Here is a 21196-nt window from a genome sequence, read left to right as displayed (position 1 = left end):
CATGGTCTATTAAATTATATTAAATATATATGCCTCAGATGTAGCTATATTTTGGACTCCCCTCGTCATTGACATGTGTGGTCTGATTAACCAGATGATCTCCGGTTCCCTGTCAGCTCATCCCTCTACTGCAAATCAGTGACAAGATGGATGTGAATCTGGATGAGCTGTTTTGAAGGTCAGTGTGGATCTAGCCTGACGCTGCTAAATGGAAACTGAAAAATGGGCGAAAAGGTGGAGTGTGAGCAGAAGTGATGGGGGTAGGCAGACAGCTACAGACATTGGGCTCGACTCACTTTTGGAGCCAGCCTCGTGTGGACATTGAAGGAACCGTAGCCGTTTCTGGCTTCATTTCTCATCACCCTAATACAGTCACTTCTGGCTCATACACACATAATGTCATGGGGACACCGGTGCTAGACAACCGTCTGGGTCTGGAAGTGAAGTCATCGAGGCCGACGGTTTAGCCAACTAGCAACCAGGCTGCTTAATAAAGGTAATACAAAGTTACAAAGAAAACTCATCTAAATACATCTAAATTACAGAAGACCACCAACATTTGTGAAAACCTCAACAAACATGTAACAACTTGTAAACTATGACCATTTCCCACCACAAGGATATGAACATCATGAGGGGGGCACTCATATTGACCTTTCTCTTGAACCAGGTTCAACATGATCCCAAGGTAGCGACTAAATCAAACACAATACTGTGTTCCATCTGCAGCTCACTCTAAATCTCACAATACAGGCCTTTGAATTGTGTCTCCCAGTAGGTGAATCACTCACAGTTGTCTAAAAACCTTGGACCTTTTTATTCTACACACACCGTCCAGATGACAAACAGGGTTCAATGCAACTGCCACAGCTTTGTATCAAATATAACTGGTGTACAAATGTACAAATATTCAGCATTTATTTTACTATACATTGTACAGTAGACTACAGACGCATTAGGTTTGTGAATGGAATTCACACCAGCAGTTGATGAGACAGGGTGAGACATTGGCTCCAGCGGGACTGGCATGCTCTTAGCTTTTTTTTCCGATTACAATGCTTTAAAAAGACTAAGACCTAAAAGAAGTTTCCAACAAGGGAAAGGCACATGTCAGCGTGACACTTTCAGCACAGAACAGCTTCACCAGAAACGTCTTTTTGCCTTCTGCAGAACTATCCAGTGAAAAGGCTCCTGCTTATCAGTTGGTAAAAGTTATCATGACACAAACTAATTCAGTCAGAAGAAAAAATAAAAATGCTGCACCTTGTACGATTGTCATAGACAATAAATAACAGAAAACAACAGATTGGAATGGGAGATGTAAATTAACATCTGAGCTCTACAAAGGAAACATCAGTCTGCATAAAACATACATATAAAGGCACGAACATGAGGACATAAAGATAATTTATCTTTACTTGCTTTAAACATACTCAAGGAGAGCACACTGATAAAATACATTCTCTGTTTGACCGCTGTTTGAAACACAGACCCACACAGGCAGCCAGGCAGACGTGCGAGTAAAAGCAAATGAGTAAAAATGATACAGTATACATCCCATTTACTGAAAAATTGTGTCCGTTTCCACAGTGTAAGCTGATCCGTTCCAAACTCACAATGTTTTTGGATTAACATGCCCATCTTCCAGGAATGATATTCCAATTTTCCTGTTTGGAATTCCAAACGGATGGCTGGCTTAATTCCTTTGGGAACCAAGGGAAAAAAAGACCTGATTGGCTCTACGGGCAGCCTGGAAAGGAACTACATTTCTGCTCTGCGGTTGGTTCCCTTGTCTCCAGCAGCCGCATCCACCTCCAAATCGTCTTCTTCCTCCTCGTAATTCTCTTCCTCGTTATTCTTCCCGCCGTTCTGATGATCTCCCTCCTTTCTTGGTCCTTCCTGGTTTTTTGCTTCATCCTGGGGGCAATCACAGGCGCACAACGTCATCACACAAACTCATGAAAACATTACATTCTTTTGCTCTAAAGTGAAGTGTTCAGATTTTTAGTTAATTAACATGCCATGAAGTACCGCATTCTGAGCTATTGTGACAAGGTAATTTTCCATGTGGGACAAATAAACAGTGTCTTATGTCTTCTGCACAGCTGTGAATGAATGAAGCTCCTAGTGAAAGCTCCACTGAGCTCAGGTTACAGAGACAGACTGTATGAAACATGAGTCTGTCAAAGAGAAGGATGGGCAGAGGAAGTACCAGGAAACTCATTTAATATAGAAGTTTGAAATGATGGGACAATATTTGTAATATCAAATATTACAAGCATAAAACTAACAGTGTGTCTGACCTAAAGCAGACACTATAAATAAACTACAGTGGTTCTCTAAGGTCAGAGGTGAGTCTTAGTTACACAACAGAAAGTAGTAAGGACTCAAATGTCTTTCTAAAGGACATCTCAGCACTGTTAGAAAAAACATTTTGGAGAAATCACTCATTAAATGATTAAATAAAGAAATAAAATAAAGAAATAACATTCATTACGTAAGCAATAGTAACCACATCATATATACTGTGTGGTTCTCAATTCGTACAGATTCCCATATAAGAGCTATTAAATAAACCAAGCCCAGGTGAACATAAAACACCCAGACACACTGAGCACCTGATCTCTCCTGTTTACCATGAACACGGGCTGGGCTTCAAGTTACAGGGAGGAAACACACACACACACACACACACTGGAGCTGACACAAGTCAATCCCTGCCTGCTAATGCCTGGATGTGACACCTGTACAAGATAAACTGTTTCATGGTCCTCATTAGGCGGGACTGCGCCTAATAAAAACACAAATCAATTTCATAAATTGTGTAGCAGTATTATAGAGCGATGGCTATCAGCTATACTATCCTGCCTCAACTAGAAGAGAAGACAGCAGAATACTTTATCACTTATTTATGGTGCAGTTCTTGATACAAGGAAACAATGAAGCTAAGTGAGGTGGCTCTAATCGTCCCCATGTTGACAGCTCAGACTTAAATGTGTTGAATTGACACATATAATTCACCCCCATACAGCTCAAGAGGCCAAAACCGTTTTTGTACTAGGCTGTTAACATGGAGGTCTATAGGCATCGACTCGTTTTTGAAGCCAGCGCCAAGCGGAACCCAGAACCCACCTGTTCTACGTTCTCCTCATTATACGGATCCTCTCCTTCCTCTTCCACTTCCTCTTCCTCTCTCTTCTGACCACCAGCTATGTCGTCCTGGGCCTTCAGGACACCAACAACAACGACATAAAATAGCTTCATTTCCAACACGCCTGTCTTCAGTAAAGATCCAGTGAAGTCTAACTGCTCAGAGTGACACATGTGAAGCACAGTTTACATTTAGAAGTCTGAGCTGTGTTACCTCATCCTCTCCTTCCTCCTGGTACTGGTCGTCCAGCGTGTCTTCTTGTTGATCTGGGTTTCCAGCCATCTGAAAGCACACACAAGTTTCAAGTTCCTTCCCTTAGGTTCATCATGCGGCGCTGAGCTGTGTTTTTGTGTATGAACACTGACATCTTTCTTTTCTTCCTCCACACTCTGTATTTTCCTGCTGCTTTAATCTCTAGTTGGTTCTGCTGATGCAGCTTCAGAGCATTCGACCGCTGCATCGTCTACATTTTTTATTCATTGTTATCATATCTCTCCATGTCCCTTTTCTCACCACCAGTTCCTCCTCCACAGCAGGCTGTTCAGGGTGTGTGTCTCCGTGCCTGGCCGGTGCCGCCGGCTCCTCTTCCTCTTCCACCCCCTCTTCCTCCTCTTGGGCGACCTTGTGCGCGTGCCGCTCATCCTCGGCCTCCTCAAACTCGTCCTCTCCCTGGTTATTGGGGTCGTCCTCTGGGTCTAGTTCACCGTCTACAGCGCCCTGTGCACGATGAGATTACGGCAATTTCAGAGAGCGCGGAAGAGTTCGAGCTATGGCAAAACGGAAGCCACAAAACCGCAGCTCTGAGGGGTTGATGCGGGCAAGTTTGTTGAACGAGCTCCCCTGCTGCTATCAAGAAAATGAAATGGCTCACTAGTTGGACTGAGAGGTTGGACAGAGGGAAGAGGAAGATGTCAGATGATGATGATTATTAAGAGTCCGTGCCCTGATGGATGACACACGGTGGACCGGTGTGAATGATAAGTGAATTATGGAGCCTGACAGATGTTGAGGGAATGTGTTAACAGAAGGAGAGAGCAGGATGGAAACAGGCCACAGATAATCACCTGATGATGTGCAGGCCCTCTGTGATCCGATTCTTGCTTCTCATCCTCCTCGTGCAACATGTGACCATCTCTCTCTGTTAGAACACAAACAAAACTGCTGTGAACTCATCCAATTATCCATCCATGTCCATCTTAACTTTTTTTTGTCAAAGAGCTGTAAGATACAGTATATTGCAAATAAGACACACATTTTGAATGTGTTCCTGTTCATGTACAGCCCAAGATTTAGTTATTTTTATATTTCTGTCTCACCTTCTTCGTCATTGGTGTGGTGCTCCTCTTCTCCTTGAACGATGTCATTGTCCAGATTCTCATACTCTGTCCTCTTCCTGATAACAATGACAGTACACGACATTCAGAGAAGTATTAATGCTGAGAAATGGGTTTACAAACTAGGCAGTGTTTAAACATGCACTGCTTGCTTTCCCCTCCCCTTCTCCTTTCTGGATTTAACTGAGTCACCATATGAGTCCTCCTGGATTATGCACCAAGCAGCAGATTGTGTATTTGCCTGCATCAAGACTGAAACATGTGATGTCAGTGTCAGGCAGTTTTAAACAAAGGCCTTGCATAACTTTAAATTATTTTCAACAGTTTGAACCAATGCTTCTGCTTTTTACTTATTTTGTGTTGACATTCAGGAGGGCACACCAAACCTGGTTTATGTGACCAAGTTTATGTACTGCATGTGTGAACTGTTTCTAAAACCTATTCAAGTTCTAATAATATGAAGAATGTGAACTCAAAGTGCCGACTGCCAGCTTTTACTAGTGGGTTTTCAGATCCAAATGGAAGGAAGGGTGAAAACAAATCAGTTTTTTTCAATGGGCTCAAATGTGACTAGACTTAATATAACCAGAAATCAAATGATTGTGAAACATCACCAAAGAATCTCTGCTGTGCTCGTGTGTGATGTTTTGCTAGTCTTTTACTGCACCTCTCTTCAGTTGGTGTTTGTTTGTGTTGCTGCCTTTAGTTTTGTCTTCTTTAAGTGAACTGCAGTTAAATTACACTGAGGTGAAGCGACAGACTCCATGCAGAATATTACTACTTTCTTTATCTCTTTTTCCATCTGTTATATGAAGCACTGTCTAATCAACTTTGCTTTATTTGAGTTTTATTATTTTATTTTAGAGTAAAGAGTATAACACTGTACACTTCAGAGTTCACCTGACTGATTCTGTTGTATGTCACATCTTCAATCAGTCAACTGAGTCACCTTTACAATTGTCTTTGGTCCCTTGAAAAGACAGTTAGATGGTAAAAAGCTCTAATTCCTCCTGAGACACTGCACTTTTACAGAATCCCACACTCTGATTTGCCATCTGACCTTTGGTGCTCCTGTTTGAGCAGCTGCTCCCGTCTGTCGGCCTCCCTGTGATGCTGCTCCTCTCTCTCCTGCTCCTCCTTCAGCCTCTGCTCTCTCTCCCTCAGCACCTTATCTCTCTGGGCCTGCAGGGCCTCCTGTCTCATCTGGATCTGCCTGCGCTCCTCGGCCCTCTGGGCCTCCAGACGCTGCTGCTCCTGCTGCTGCTCGTAGGCCGACTTCCCATGCTCCACCGGGGCTGGCGCCTGGTGGTGCAGCTGGGCCTCCTCCTGCAGACCCTTAGTGATGACACACACACATGTTAAAAGGAGTAAGAGCATGAAGAAAGAACTTTGGAAAAGGCGAATGGCAGAATAAGACGTTGAAGCTGCTGAACACACAAAGTGTCATTAATCAAAAGTAAGTCTGATCATAATGTCTTACTTACTTTGAGTTCAAATTGCATATAGAAATGACCAAACCTGAGTTTCTTTTGCCTTTTTAACTAAGGGTAATACCAGGCGTCTCCAAACTGTACCATTTGGACACATGTGAATAAAAAGGCCATAACTTCAACGTACGGTCATGATCTTGGGCTCCACTGAAAGGTGACACTCAGAGGAACTATATTCTATAATTAGAGTAATGGATACAGAGTTAGTGAAGTAAAATCTTTTTTTGCATCGTTTCCCACTTTGCCAGGGAAGTGGCATAGTTGTTTGGAGCAGTTCATTGGCTACATGAAATGTCAATCATCCACTAAATGGGCTACAATTGGCTCAGTCTGTGGTTGAAAGACGGGGAACGGGCTTCTTTCCAGGCCTGAAATGGACGGTTTGGAGCCTTGTCAATACGAAAGAGACGCTTTGACCTGGAAAATATTGATTGTTGGATCGATATGAGGTGTTTGCAGTGAGTTTATGCTCCTTTCTCATTTTTATTGTTTTGAACAAAATGTGCTGGTTGAATCCTATAATGGCTCATCAATGAAATCAGAAGAAAATTAGCTTTCCAACAACATATAGCATGTAGCATTTACTCAAACTCATTTCCAGAGCTCCGATTTGTTCAAAAATCTAATGCCGTACCACATACGACACAATGGAATGTTAAAATGTCTCTCACTCCAAGTGAAAAAGAAATGTGGACTAGGGCTGCACGATAAATCGTTTAAAAAACGCAATCTTGATTCACACACCCATGTGATCTCATTTTGAAACACACCGACTCTTAAGCATTTTATTTCACAAGTGACATCAAAAACAAATGCTCCCATTTCTTCACGGATTTTTTCAAGCGCCCCTAAAGGCAGCACTGCCGCTGCCTCCTCCCTCTACCTATTGTAAAGCAGTTGAGTGTGTGGAAACGGGAGAGAAGCAGAGAGAAGTCAGCAGTACTACTACTACTTCAATGACCATTTGTTTTTTGTTTTGTTAAAGTTCATCAGTGTAAAAAAAATTTGCGCCCAAGAATCGTGATCTCAATTCTAGGCAAAAAAATCGTGATTCACATTTCCACATTTCCAGAACAGTACAACCCTGGTGTGGGCCGTGTTTAGTTAAGCCAGAGTAGTTTAAGTCCTGACCTGCTGTGGCTGCCGTCTCTGCCGGTCCAAGGCGTTCTCGTCCGGCTGCTCTGGCTCCTCCTCCTCCTCCTGCTGCTCATCCTGTGGTTGGTCTGGGTCCTCCTCCAGCTTCTGGGGCTGCCCTGCTTGGGCCATCTCCTCCTCAGCCAGCTCCCTCCTCCTCTCCGCCTCTCCCTCTCCATCATCCTCTTTTTCTGCCAAAGTGTGCTGGGAGACACCGGGGTCAGTCTTGATCTGAGGCTGGACCACCTGAGAAGGGAGTCACAAGGGAAAGGATTAGATGATAGTGTTTTCATATTTACAGTAAACCTTTGGATAATGAGATGAGCCCGTTACCCTCGACTCAGTGTCCTGGTGATGCTGCTGATCCTCGTGGACGGGCTCGTTTTTGTGTTCCAGCCCGGTTGTCTGCTGGGCTTCATGGACATGAGACTCAGGGGCTGTGGTGGCTGCTTGTGGCTGCTGCTTAGACTGGATCACGTTGGGTCCTCTGTCCACGGAGCCCTTGAGCTGCTTGAACTGATCCAACTGCACCTGGAACAAAGGAACAAAGATAGATCTCTATCATTCTGCATGATTGTTACTATCTCACTTCACACAGGTCCACACTTACTGGCCATTCAATAAAATAAGTTTTGCTATTAGCAAATGGAAAAAAATAATAATAAATGAACCCCAACTCTTTAAATAATAGCGTTGCTAATGATACGTCTGCTGGTGAAACACTGTTTAACGAATTAAGAATTATTATTATTATTAATATTATTTTTAAATTTCTTATTTTGACAAATAGCTTTGACTAAAAAGGAGGGAAAAGATTTAGGAAATTACTGACAGTATGTTTTTAAAATTGAGAATTGAGAAAATTGAGAAGAAACAAAAACAGGAATGTAGCCCGACGAAGAAGGTTCAGCATTTGACAGATAGGTGTTGAGTTCCTGGAAGGGATAGAAACATGACTGTAGTTGAATGAATTCAGTGTTGTCAAATTGAGGGGGAAAAACAACATTTTCTGTGATCATATATATGATCCAGAGTGGGCAGATCCACTTTGCATATGAAAACAAATATATATAATTGGATCATTTTATTTAGCCCCCGTCTAAATCACTGAAAAAATGCTGCCCATGGAAACAGCCAACAAGCAGTCAGTGTCTTTATCTGCATTTATTATTATTTATTATGTAGAGCCGCTAATTCACCAGCATCCTGAATCAGCAACAGTTTTTAATCACACGATTTCAACACTTCCACATTCCCCTGAAGCATGGCACTTCATTTCAAGCGGACCATCCGCTCCTACCGGCAAACCATTAAATACAACACTTTCCTTTGACTTTCTAACCAGGCCAAGGGGTTAAATTCTAAAAATTCCTTCCTAAATTCCTCTCCTGTCCCTTTGCCTCGCTCCAGTCCCTCCATTATATGTTTCTGGCTGATTGGCTGCAGTGTGCTTTAGATGTACTGCTCTGACAGCCCTGACTAAACCAAACCCCCTGGAGTGAAGAAAGAGTGTGTGTGCTTGTGTTTGTGTGTGTGTGTGTGTGTGTGTGTGTGTGTGTGTGTGTGTGTGTGCGCATTAAACCAGAGGCACTGATGGAAAGCAGGACTGGCTTTAAAACAAATTAGCAAAAGCAGACAGGCAGAAAGAGAGTGAGACTGTGGAAAAGAGAGTGAGTGACTATTAATGTGGAGGAAATCAGCAGACTACTGTACACTCAATAAACTAATTCAAAGGTCACACTCAAGGAGAAACGGCAACATCTGATGTAATTAGTCAAAAAACCTAGAAACACCTCTGGCATTTTTTCTCCCTTTCAGTTGAGAATTACACAGTCCTCTGCAACACTCATTCTTCTGCTTCAGAGGTTTAGAGGAGGTGGAGCTAATCCTACTGAGAACATATAATGTAAAATAATCTGCAGTTTTACACCCTCTCTGTGGACATGCTTGTTACAGGACTTTCCACCAGTGCGTTTATTCCCTGTTTGTTTTAACAAATGAGGGAAGACTCATTACGAGTCCTTTAACAGAGCCTCCACCCAGACTTAATGTGTCGCTTTGCTGACAGTGATAAAATGATTGGATTCAGCCTCAATGGGAGGTACTCAGCGGCTGCAGTCAACATCCTGCCGGTGGTGCTGTCCTACCTGAGCTGCAGCCAGCGCACTCTTGTGGTCTTCCAGCGTCAGTGCGAGCTGGTCATGAGCGGCCTTCAGGTCCAGATGCTGCACCTTAACACACAGCAGCAATGGGAAGACAAAGTCATTTTTATGTCAGTATGCCAACAAATCTTTCATTTTACATAAAACAACACACTCTTCTTACACGTATTTTTATAAATCACTGACATTTACATTGTTCTCCCCTCATAATTAAAAGCCCTACCAGAACTAAGAATGACTCGAATGCCACATGTAACCATCGATGAGAACAGACTTGGTGGTGTGAACCTTTGGCACCTAATGACCATGTAAACCCTTGCTCTGAAGCTCTGATGGTCTGGGTGGAATAAATATAAATAAAGGTTTCTAAGAGGGACAGAAACATGGCATCGGCAAAACAATTCGTTTATTGTTCCTTTTTAAACTCGTAGATAGTATATTTCACGCTTACATGTATCTAAATTTCTTCTTGAAAGCTTTCTGTTAATTTCAGAGCTAAGTTTTTGTTTCTTTAAATTCCAGATTCTATTTTTCTATTGAATGATTTCACTTATGTTAAAGTTAGCTGCTATATTTCCAACAGATCTGAGTGGCAGGATCAGTTTTATATTTCTATTCGGCTTAATGTTTTGGGCAATGTAAATGCATATGTACGTTATTAATCTTAAACATTTCCTTTAGTATCCATGTAAACAATTAAGCTTTAGTCTTATGTCTGAACAAATTGTGTGTGTCTGTTCTCACCCGCGCGTCCTGCAGCTGCGTGTGAATGTCGTGATGAGCTTTCCTCAGCTGTTTATTCTCCTCTCTCAGATTATATACATTATCTGAGACAAACAGCAAACATGTTAATAGAGAGTATACATTACGTAGTCATCCAGGTCATGGTAATCCAAAAAGCGTTAAATAAGGTCAGCTGGACTCCTACAAGTCCAGCTGACCTTATTTAACGCCTTTTGGATTATACATTACGTAGTATATTTAGAAACAATTACAAGTAATTTTAATTTACGTAACTTAAAACGTACGTTACACGGTCTGGTTTTGCCTGGTTAGGTACAACTGATTTACAGCCATGTGAATCACATCACTTTTCAGTTCAGGACTAGAAATCAGCACATAAATCTATTTCAGTTCAGGTATGCAGTATTCTTTTAAGACACAAGATGGAGACAGTGGGCTTAACTACATGGCATACATGTCTCCATTGTGCATTTTATAATTTCTAATACTCATCTACACTGCTAAAAGCACTAGGTTCACTACTGAGCATGGCTGTATTCTAATATAATAGTCCTGCACTAAATCCTCCTCTATGGCTCCCAATGTCCATTTTATGGTGACACAGTGTCAAATCTTTTGTATTGTGATGCTGTTAAACTGGATTAAATTAAACACTGAAGTGTGTTATTAAGTCCAGTCCACTGAATAAATTGGGGATGTCAAAATAATAGAAACGTGTCAGTAGAACGCAATGCAATTCAATAGTGCTACCAACCACAGCATTTAAATGAAAATTAAACTAAATCATAGTGAATACATAACCTTCATGCTCCATTTGTTTTCACTAGTGTCTCTAATGAAATGACAAGTGAGTGTTCAAGTTCTGACAGCATTAAAGCAGGGATAAATTCGTTAGTGCGAAATAAATGACTCTCATATGCTGTACATGAAGTCAACAATGTGCCCTCTGTGTGTGACTGTGCCTACCTTTGAGCTGGGAGATCTCCGCCTCTTTGGTTTGCTGCAGTTTCTCGTAGCGGTCCTTGTGTTCGTCCAGCAGCCGGCCGTGGTCCTCTCCCTGGACCTGATGCTGCTCCTGCAGATCGTAGTACTGCCTTTTCAGGTCCTCGTGCTGATTCTATTAGACACAGAGGTTATAGTCGTCACATGGTCTTTCCTCAGTTACGCCACGAGGTTTACACCACAAACCAAATAGAGGAAGGATGTGTAATACGGTCGGGAATGACATGACAACGGAGGTTAAATATGAGCATGTGTGTCTTCGTACCTTTAACATCTGATGCTGCACTTGTAAAGAGTTGAATCTGCTGCTGGAGTCTTGCTATTAGAGCAGAAAGACAAAGATTTTGACAAGTTTAGTCATAGCAATACTGTTGGCAAAGCACTAGTACAAATAAACACCTAACCAAACAGAAAATGCTGTCAGCACTTTAAAAGACGGAACAATTGAGTTGTAAAAAAAGTCTAGAGATAGTTTTATAGATAGAGGAAATGTAACAATGTTGTAAAAGCATACCTTCTCCTTGTTCAGTGACTGTTGTGCTTCCAGTTTATAAACCAGATAATCTATAAAACAACACACACAAGTTTATTATTTTTATTATTATTTTTAGAAATGTATCAAACATCACCTACACAACAGTGTCTTATTAAATGGCCTGTAGTGTGTGTAATATTTTCCTTACCACGGATGTATATAAAAATAAAAAGGGAATTTGTCTTGAAGCTTGAATAGAGCGTGTGTGTTATATTTCTCACCTTCTTTGGCCTTTTTGTGCTCCAGCCTCTCCTTCTGCAGAGACTTCTCCAACCTGGAGCGATGCTCGTACACCACTGAACACACACAGCACGGATGGGATAAACAAAGAGAAGGAGAACACAGAGAGGTGGTGAGTGCTCTGAACTATCGGTACACTTGGACCAGGTTGAAGGCAAACCAGGAACAGAAAGAACAATATGCAAATATGTGCGCCACAAAAGAACATACTTCAACCCTGAGAAAGGCAGACAGAGAGAAGACGTGAGAGCCAGACGTGATACTTATATAAACAGAGTTTGTGACAGTTCCTCCATCAACAGATGACTGTGGTATTCGCCTCAAGACTGACAGTATCTCGAAATATCTTTGGGACTACTAGTGTAGTTCCTGCTTTTGGACCTAGTAGCTGGTGTTTACCACAATCAAAATGAAATCATGAGGAAGCAGATCACTGTTTGTAAAGTACGCACTGCCTTGATGAACAATTTCCTAGTTTAAATAGAATTCTTAGTAAAAAGCATTTTTTACAAACGCTAATATCTCTTGAAGACATCTTTATTTGACCCAATATCATGTTTTAGTTCTTAGTTCTTGCTAATCTCTTCAGCTGTCTTCTAAAGCCTCCATGCTCTCACACAGCTTCCCATTTCATAGCCTCCTTTTACCCCCTCATCAGGTTTAAACGTTAAATCAGATAATTCAGAAATAAATCCTTTGGCGAATTAGGCAGCATACCGCGGCAGACAGAAAAGTCTCCTGAAGCCAGTTCAGCAGACACTTCTGCACGGTGATGATCATTTTTAGTGTCTGTTCAGCTGCTTTACCAAACCATGCTTGGTTCTAGGAAACTCCAGTGGCATCAAGACAAGCTTGTGGTATTAAGACATCTATAAACGCAGCATCATTGACAACATGTGGAAGTTTTTCCTAACTTTGTTTGACACCGGCAAAGTGGCAGTAGTAGCAACACCCACCAACACCCGCACTTAATTTCTAATTCAGCATCGATGAAGACATCGGTCACCTCTTGTTGTTTCAGTCCACATACTTTGTTCTGACTTTAATGAGTTGCTGTGGTCTTAAGCAGCCTGTGATTCACCCATTAAAAACCTGGACTCTGAACATGAAGTCTGTGCTTCTTCCCTGGGGGATGGGCAGTCAAAGTGATGATGTGGCTCTTCTTCCCTCTGAATGCCACCTCAACAGATTCCAGGAGAAGCATCTATCTTGTGATAATTTCACAAGGACAGCAAAACTCAGGGGGAGTAGAGTAGAGGATCAGAAGGATAGGTGTAGGGACGGAGAAAATAAGTACAGGAAATGAACACGGAAAATGAAAGAAACAGCCAAGATTAACCAAGAGAAAGCAGAGGGGAGAATAAGTCTCAGAAACACAAGCACAAGAAGAGGCACAGAATTGGTACTACGGTTTAAAAGAGTAACTAAGCATTACTTCAACTGGTAAAAAGCAAACAAACTTTTTAGCCGCTGTACTAAACACTAGGGATGTCCTGATCAGTGTCAGGAGATCGGTATCTGGGCTAATCCAGGCATTTCCAAAATAATTGGAAGGGATCAGTATCAGGCTTCAGCCAAGTCTGAGCTTTTGTTCAAATTGATTTGAGGTCTCCATAAAACAAAAGCCACGTCCCTGTATTGCCGAAACATTGCCTTTCTCTTTGTTGGCTAGCCTCAAAAATCAAAGAAGAAGAAAAACAAAAATCAAGTGTGCAAAGTGAAGTCAGTCAGAAATATTTAAAATTAGTGGAAATTTTCAGGTGACTTGCAAGGGGGCAGTAGGAAGTAGTCATTCAATAAATGTTATTCACCACCCAAAAACATAATTAAAAAAGCTGTGCGTCAGGTACCCCCAGGCAAAGGCTGCACGGGAACAACAACAAACACTGAACACTTAAAAGAAGTTTTCACCGTCTGTTGTAGCTTCTGGTGCCAAGGTACAAGCTACACTTTCCGCACTACACCAGCTTTGACGGCCTTATTTATTGGAATTAAGACAGTGATGACTGGTATCAGATTGAGGACAAAACTTGATCGGGCATTCCTGTTCTATATATTCAGTCAATGCATGCTTACACTCGACTCATAAAAGAAATCTAGTATATTTAACAGCATCTGCCTTGAAATTTCCCCACACGTCATGCTGGTACAAATCAGGTTTAGTCATTTGTGCTGGCATCGGGAAGTTAAGTAAGAACTCGCCATGGACAAAGAGAACCTAACTGCAAATGAAACGCAGATGAAGGTAGAGGAGACTGAAGCCAAACTACAGGTATTATTGATGCACTACATAGTCTATTAAGATGTAATGTCAAACAGAGGGACATGTGCACTAAGGACACTAAGCTAAGCTCATGAGAAGTTAAATACAAACTTGGATGCAAATGCTTTCCAAATTGCAGTACCCTCCACTTGACCAGCAGGAAAATCGCTTCCATGAAGTCCAGACTTTGCTTTGAGAAATGATCCTCTCCATGCAAAAGTAAGGTTTTATACGGTTGTATGTGCCAGATCACATCAGTTGCATTTAGTGAAATACAATACTGAGCGTGATCAGGTGGTCATCTAGCATCACGCGATGAGGGAGGTTTTATTCTGCAGTACATGGTCAGGAGTGGCAAACATGAGGCCATGCTGCTCTTCCATAAGCTCTCAGGCCACATCACACACCCTTTCCCCAGAGGTCGGCATGACCGGGCAACAGCTGCAGGGAGACGCTTGCAAAAATATCGATGTCATAATAAGAGCAGATTAAAGAGAAAAATTGTCTTTTTTTTTTTTTTTTGCTCGTTTTTCCCCAACATGGACGGCTTACTGCTATTTCATTATAGCATGACCTATACCACAAATGAGCATCCACTTCCTGTAAACGTTTCTAGACTCTCTCTTTCCCATTTTAAACTTGCTGTTATCTTCAAGCTTCAAGGAGCATGAGATCCTTTATTGTGCAAGGATTTCCCCTCAGAGCAATGAAACATTTCCCTTACAGTCTGGTTCAAGTGCATCTGCAGAGCGAGAACAAGCGAGCTCTCTATTGTGGCGACCTTTACTAGCAGAGCTATTGGTCTAGATGTGGTGAAGATTGGATTGGTTAGATTTGGCTCATGGTGTGGACAGGCAGGGAAACGGGGCGCTTTGTCTGTGGAGAATTTGTGTGTGTGCTCACACTTCAGTCCTTAAGTGCACACAAACACAAGGAGCCAGTTGAGTTAACAAGTCAATGGGATCTTTTAGAAAAAAATATATAAAGGAGCACTGTGTAGAATTTGGGCTCTCTACTGGCACAAATACAAATTTCAGTATTCATAAATGTGTTTTCATCACTGTATAATTCTCCATTTTTGTTGGCTGCTTAGAATGAGGGTTTTAAATCTATATAGGGAGAAAGTACTTTTCTTTGGTACCCATCATGTTTCTACTGGGGTGGATTGACCAGTATAATATCAGGGTTGACCCAGGCAGTTTTTTTTAAATAATTGAACTGGGCTTCAGCCAAGCTCAATCTTTTGTATTTGCTTTAGGTCTGCCATTAACCAAAACTACGTCTCTTAGCATCAAAACTACTTCTTCTGTTTTAGTCATCGTTGGCTATAGTCAAAGTTATGTTTAAAAGCAGAGAAATGTTTCCCTGAGACAGCATCAAGGGGAAAATTACATAACACTTTCACCAACTTTTGGTGCTTCTGAAGCCGAGGTACGAGCCAGGAGTTTGAGTTAAGGTGTAATTACCGCATTTACTTTTGACAGCACTATTTATCGTATTTAATACCATAAGTCAGTGCACAAGGAGAGGTCACCCGTTAGTTACAATCTACAATCTCACAGATAGATGCCACTAAATCCCACACTATAATAGCTAGTAAAAAGCTCTTTGGCTTCAGAAAAAGTTGCATCATCTGCATGTAACTTGATTTTTCTTACATGCCATTTGTGGTATTACCAGTTTTACTTCATTCATTTCCCATTCTAACAGCCAACGTTTCTGAGCACAGTAAAAGAGTCTCTCACCCAGAGCAGTGGTTGAAGGAGATATTTTCAAGCCAGCATTGCCGACTTGTCTTTGTCTCGGTTTGTTGCAAGCTGGCTGATGCGTTAGCCTAAGTGCTAGCAGAATCCCTGACTAACTGTGGTATTCGAAGCTGGAAGTGCTTCGGTGAAAAGAAAACTCCTTCCTGCGGAGTCTGTATAATACTTTATGTCAGCCCACTGTTCCATCTGTTTTTTTTTTGTACTTAAATTTCCCATGGAGAGGGACAATGTGCTGCTTAGCATCTTACATCTTTATCTCCTGGTTCTGCTGCCAGTTACTACTGGATCAACTTAACATTTGTTCAACCACAGATTAATCATAATGACTGATTAATCCGTGTTAATTTTGACATCTCTATATATACATGTGACCTGGTACGAAGAGCTCTGTATGCCACTGTTAGTCCAAAAGAGAAAACAATGAGGTCTTTTGGGGGGTGGGGGGCACATTTGTTAGAGTACACGCATAACCACAAAGTGCCACTTGATCCTTTTAAATGACGGACAACTGAAGAGCCTGTGGTTACAGTGGGTAACAGTGAATCAATATGGCTGGCTCACAAACCCCCAAGCGATGGCCAACCTCTAAATATAGGACAAGAAAAACAGCAGTCAACTGTGGGTATCAGGTTGACTGGGACTTGTCATTGGCTGAATAATCCATCACTTAACAATAACAGTTAAGGGTGTGGTGTGCATGTTGAGCAATGCAAAGGGAGTTGAGCCACACACATTTCATTCAAAAGTGTCACATTATGCAACCATTGTCTCCGATTCTGAATACATCAGCTGTAGTGCAGCATTTGAAAGAATAGAGCTATTTGAGTAAGCTTGACCTGACACTGACTAAAATAATACTCTCAGGTCTGGATATACTTTTACACAAATGACCAGTAAGACTAAAAAGACAAGCAGGACAAAGTTTCAGATGATAGGGACTTCCTGGTTAGGTAGATTGAAGCCTGCACTGAATGAAACACTGACACTCTGTGACTCCCTGATATGGGCACAAACCTTGTTCTGAAAAGCCATTTGGGAGCGGGCTCTCCACCCAGCTGTTAATTTTAAACTCATGGCATAACGACATGACACAAAACCCCACATCCTGTCAACACAGCACACTATGTTTATGTAGAGTGAGCAAATCAGCGAGGTCACTGCTGGAAGAGAGTGTTTAATCATTTGTAGAGATGGGGGTTAGTAAAAAGTTCCTCAAGCTGGGATTTTAACAGAAACATTCTGCTGGTTCGGCCCAACTTAGTCCTGGTCACAAAAAGCTCATCTGGGTGATGGCTGCAGTTCCGGGCTGCAGTGCATGCATGAAAATGACTAAATTAACAGTGTATCTACCCCGGCCTAACTATTTAACTTCGCAAACTATTCATGCATGTTTCCGATGATAACATTTATCTGTGGGAAGCAGCAATTTACACAACTCTGTTGAGATTAATGCAGGAGGAAGCCGGAGTTTAAATTATTAAAGTATTCAAAAGGAAAATCAGAAAATCTTCACATCCATCAAATGCATGAATGAATTAAAGTAAAATAAGACTTAATTTGATCCCACCCCTCAAACATGTGAAATAAGTTTCAACGCTGGAAAGAAGTACAGTATTATTAAGATGGTACAATCCCCTCTATTGTAATGGGTTTATATGAAGGCCAGATTATATGTCCAAAGCAAGTCCTCACTCGTGGTAGTATCAGGCACCATTCATATTATCATGGTGCTGCAGCATCCTGTCGCTCAGCCAAATATTTTTGGCACCAGGGCTGACCGTGCTTTCTATGATTACAAGAACATGCATGCTCATGGTTTACTTTCAGGAACTCTAACAGAGACTTTAAAATCATGCCTTTCAGATAAGAAATTTCTGCAACAACAAAATATTGAAATCTACAATCCAATATCAACCTGAGCCCGTTAGACTGAGCTGTGAAGACATTAAAATGGCCTGGGAAATCAGTGACTCCTCATTATCGTGCAAATGTATGCAGAAAGATTTTCAGATAACTGCTCCATGTGGTGTCGCTGTGCGATCAGTACGTACACTAGAATGTATCTACTGAGTTCTAAACACCAACATGACGACACAATAACTCACATGTGCGATGGAGGTCAGACATAAAAAGTTACAACAGCTGGATCTGACACAGTGAATCATCAGTTTGCTTTGCCTGAATCTAAGGTGACGGGGCTCTCCTTCCCTCCTCTGGTCTTCCAGCTGTGCATGGCAGCAGCAGATGTTGTGGCTGACCTCATGACTCCTAGATAAAGTGCCGTGAACCTCGGGTCACAGTCACTACGACCAGGTGTCTGGGAACCTCAGCCCTGGAGAAGTCTGGGATCTAGGAACCTCGGCCCGGGAAGAGTGTGGGATCTAATTTCACTTTTACAGTGCACCCGTGAATAACGCAGACCTGTCTGACCAAATGAACACTGTAGTGAGCTTTAAAGCCAACCTACTCAGATCTTAACCTGGTTTAGCAGGAGATTAGAAGGTCAGCTAAGGTCAGAGGTCGGAGGCACGGTCTTGGTAAATAAGAGCCTGGCCACAGTGTAGTTACAGTCTACTTAGGTCAGATTGCAGAGACAAATAAGGACTTATTTTAGCTTTAAGGGCTGGTTGGCATTACCTTACTAATACTAATACGTTTTTACTATGACATTTGTTTGCTTAATTATTATTACATAGGGTTTTGTAAAAACAACACAATGGTTTACAAGATCTCCATTCGTATCCCTTTTGCAACAAATATTCATCCGCTATTATCAATGACAAAGTAAAGCATGCAGACACATGAGAGGCTTAAACCAGAAAACGTGGAAGCAAACAGGTCTTTTTGCTTTGGAAAATATGTCAGGAGGAATAGGATTTAAACTTAATCTGACGCTCTAATGTGTCAAGTGGATGCCGAACTGAAGTAGGGTTAGCAATGGATCTTGCACAGTTTCTGACTACGTGCCGAGACGTGTAAGCGTTTGAAGCGAGCTCGACAAAGAGAAAAGTGTGCTTTTAGCTCGCGGAGTCTGGTTTGACACCGGCCGTGCGCTCACGTCTGTCAGCTGTGGACGCGAAACCACATTCAATCTTAGTGTGTTTACCTTGGAGCTGAGCCGAGAGCGACTCCTGGTGCTGCTGATACTTGAGCGCCATCGCCTCGGTCCTCTTGAGCTGCTTGTGCATCTCGTAGGATAGCATGCCCCCGTACATCAGCCCGCACACCACGGTGACCAGCAGAAGGCACTGGAAGATCCTCCGCTGCCTCCGGGAGCAAACCCCGTTTCCCATGTTGGACCCGCACCCCTCCCCGCTGTCTGCGCGAACAAGCCCCGTCTCTGCCGCTGGAAACTTCCAACACAACTTTTTTTTCTCTCTCTCTCTCGCTCCCTCTCTACCTCCCGTGAAGACGAAAGAAACCCCCTCCTCCTTTCCCCTCACTCCCCGAGCATTTTCCACGCAGAAAACAAGCGTTAGCTGCTAATGTGTGTGTACATTATTTTAGCACAGCCACATCCAACTATCCCCCTGTCGCCTGCGACTTCAAAGTAGCCGCTCGGGTTTGTTGCTCTGACTTCAGGTCAAACTCTCGTTCGTCGTCGCTCAAACGCGACACAATCCCGAGGCTGGACCCTTCCTCTCCCCGTTCACATTTCACAGTTGACAACGCGTTTCGGGGCGAGCCCAGTGGGGAAAAAAAGTTAAAACTTAACTCCGCGACGAGGCCTCCTCAGCACCTTTAACTTTAGTTACGTGTCAGCCGAGCAGCCGCCTGCTGCCATCCAACTGAAAGTAGGATGTATGTGTCGATCCAGAAATGTCGATACTTCCGATCTAAACGTGTTTGTTTGGAATCGATATTCACATCAAAATATCGATACCAAGTCTGCTTTCACAGGAAATAATACTTTTATGACGGTGAATCTGTGATCAGTTCTTCGAAAGTAAAACGCGCGTGAAATGCTCCCATACCTGAGACAGACGTTTATGCTGGAAGGCAGGCATCCAACATCCAGATTTGGTCAAAATACATCACAGTGCCCATCACAGGCATACACGTAGAGCATGTCAACATGCTGTTGTTTCTTAACAAAAAAAATATAAATGGTAAATGACTGTATAATGTGAATGCAGAATGTGACCTTTTTTTGTCATAGTTCAAGTTTTGTCAAGTTCTAATCTGAAGAACTGGTCGAAAAAGAATTGTATCGAAGTCCGAGCGACTGTTCTTATTTTAATTTTTGCTTGAAAGAGATTTTTATAAATGTGATTTCCTCAGATTTTCAGTTGACTTGTTGATTTGCAGTTTGTCTTTAATTGTTCTGATTAAGTCTGACATTTGGCAGCTTGTTTACTCCTATACAGATGTGTAAAATACATTTTTCAAAATTACACTCACAAATACTCATTGTATAAGTCATCGTTTTCATTAACACAAGTAGACGTCTAAAGGTATCGTTATCGGGATATTAGCCTTGGTATTAATTGGTATCGGATCGAAAGCGGAAAAGCGGTATCACACATCCCTAGCTGAAACCCTGGAGGAAGCCCCTCCCTCCTCTGAGAGCTGAAATCTCCCTGCTCCCTCCTTCTTCACAGTCAGAGACACGCATCGGATCGGTTGGTCGATGAGCTCGATCAAAAAACCTGCAGGTCTCTACAAAGACTTGTTGTTATATTTAAATATGCGAGGAAATATTTTGTATTCAAATCTTAAAGTTGAACTGTTGTGATGTCAGTGTGTTATAGCCTAACTATTAATGTAGGGATAGCGCTGAGCGTTAACAGTGAAAATTAACATTACCCTTGAGTATGCAAGTCAAGCGACTTAAGCGCAGATACAAAATACACTGATAACTGTTTTTCCTATGAATGCATGCAAAACAAGACAAATAAAATAAAAGACCGATTATTATTATTAATTTTTTTAGCTTTTCAATTTTGACAAACAAGGGAGAGAAGGGGAAAAATGAAATAAAACAGTGTACAATGAGGTCATGAGACAAAAGTCCATGGCAAGTGGTGACTGGGATCAGGTCATCCCATCTTCCATGTTCCCTTTACATCTGTGTACAATAAACTCTAGTCTCACTTGCCACTTCATTAGGTACAGTGATGAAAACAAATGTCTTCCAACTTCTAACAGCCCTGCACTAGATCTTAGCTTCCAAAGTTTTGCTATTTAGTATTAGTTTCCACTAACTGAGAGATTATTGAAATGTCCTGTGTTGTATCGACAGTTGTTATTAGTCAGCGGGTTAGAGTAAATATCTGAAACACTTTAATGTTTAATTTAATCCAGTTTAACAGCTCCACAAACTATTTCTCGTGCTGCTTAAACATAAAGTGAAAGATGAAGTTAAGATTTAGTGC

The 21196-nt window shown here is 41.9% G+C and overlaps 1 protein-coding gene across 2 annotated transcripts; it reads right to left on the bottom strand.

The window, feature by feature from the left end:
* Nucleotides 1–893: 893 nt before the first annotated feature.
* golim4a (golgi integral membrane protein 4a) lies at nucleotides 894–19625 on the bottom strand. 2 transcript variants are annotated; one of them, XM_047594839.1, is made up of 16 exons: nucleotides 18928–19623; nucleotides 11774–11848; nucleotides 11532–11581; nucleotides 11283–11336; nucleotides 10982–11132; nucleotides 10016–10098; nucleotides 9257–9340; nucleotides 7443–7640; nucleotides 7107–7355; nucleotides 5546–5820; nucleotides 4468–4544; nucleotides 4216–4289; nucleotides 3665–3868; nucleotides 3365–3433; nucleotides 3133–3225; nucleotides 894–1917 (listed from the first exon to the last, which is right to left on the bottom strand). In XM_047594839.1, exons 1-16 carry the CDS (start codon nucleotides 19112–19114, stop codon nucleotides 1762–1764), a joined length of 2079 nt encoding a protein of 692 aa, XP_047450795.1. In that variant the 5' UTR covers nucleotides 19115–19623; the 3' UTR covers nucleotides 894–1761. The 2 variants fall into 2 exon arrangements, with proteins under 2 accessions (XP_047450795.1, XP_047450796.1); XM_047594840.1 differs by lacking the exon at nucleotides 3665–3868 and having other exon boundaries at nucleotides 18928–19625.
* Nucleotides 19626–21196: the final 1571 nt, after the last annotated feature.

This window comes from Mugil cephalus, chromosome 9 (genome assembly GCF_022458985.1).
Source record: "Mugil cephalus isolate CIBA_MC_2020 chromosome 9, CIBA_Mcephalus_1.1, whole genome shotgun sequence".
Lineage (NCBI taxonomy): Eukaryota > Metazoa > Chordata > Actinopteri > Mugiliformes > Mugilidae > Mugil > Mugil cephalus.
The sequence above is the reverse complement of the archived record's forward strand: the minus strand, read 5'-3'. Positions and strand labels throughout refer to the sequence as shown.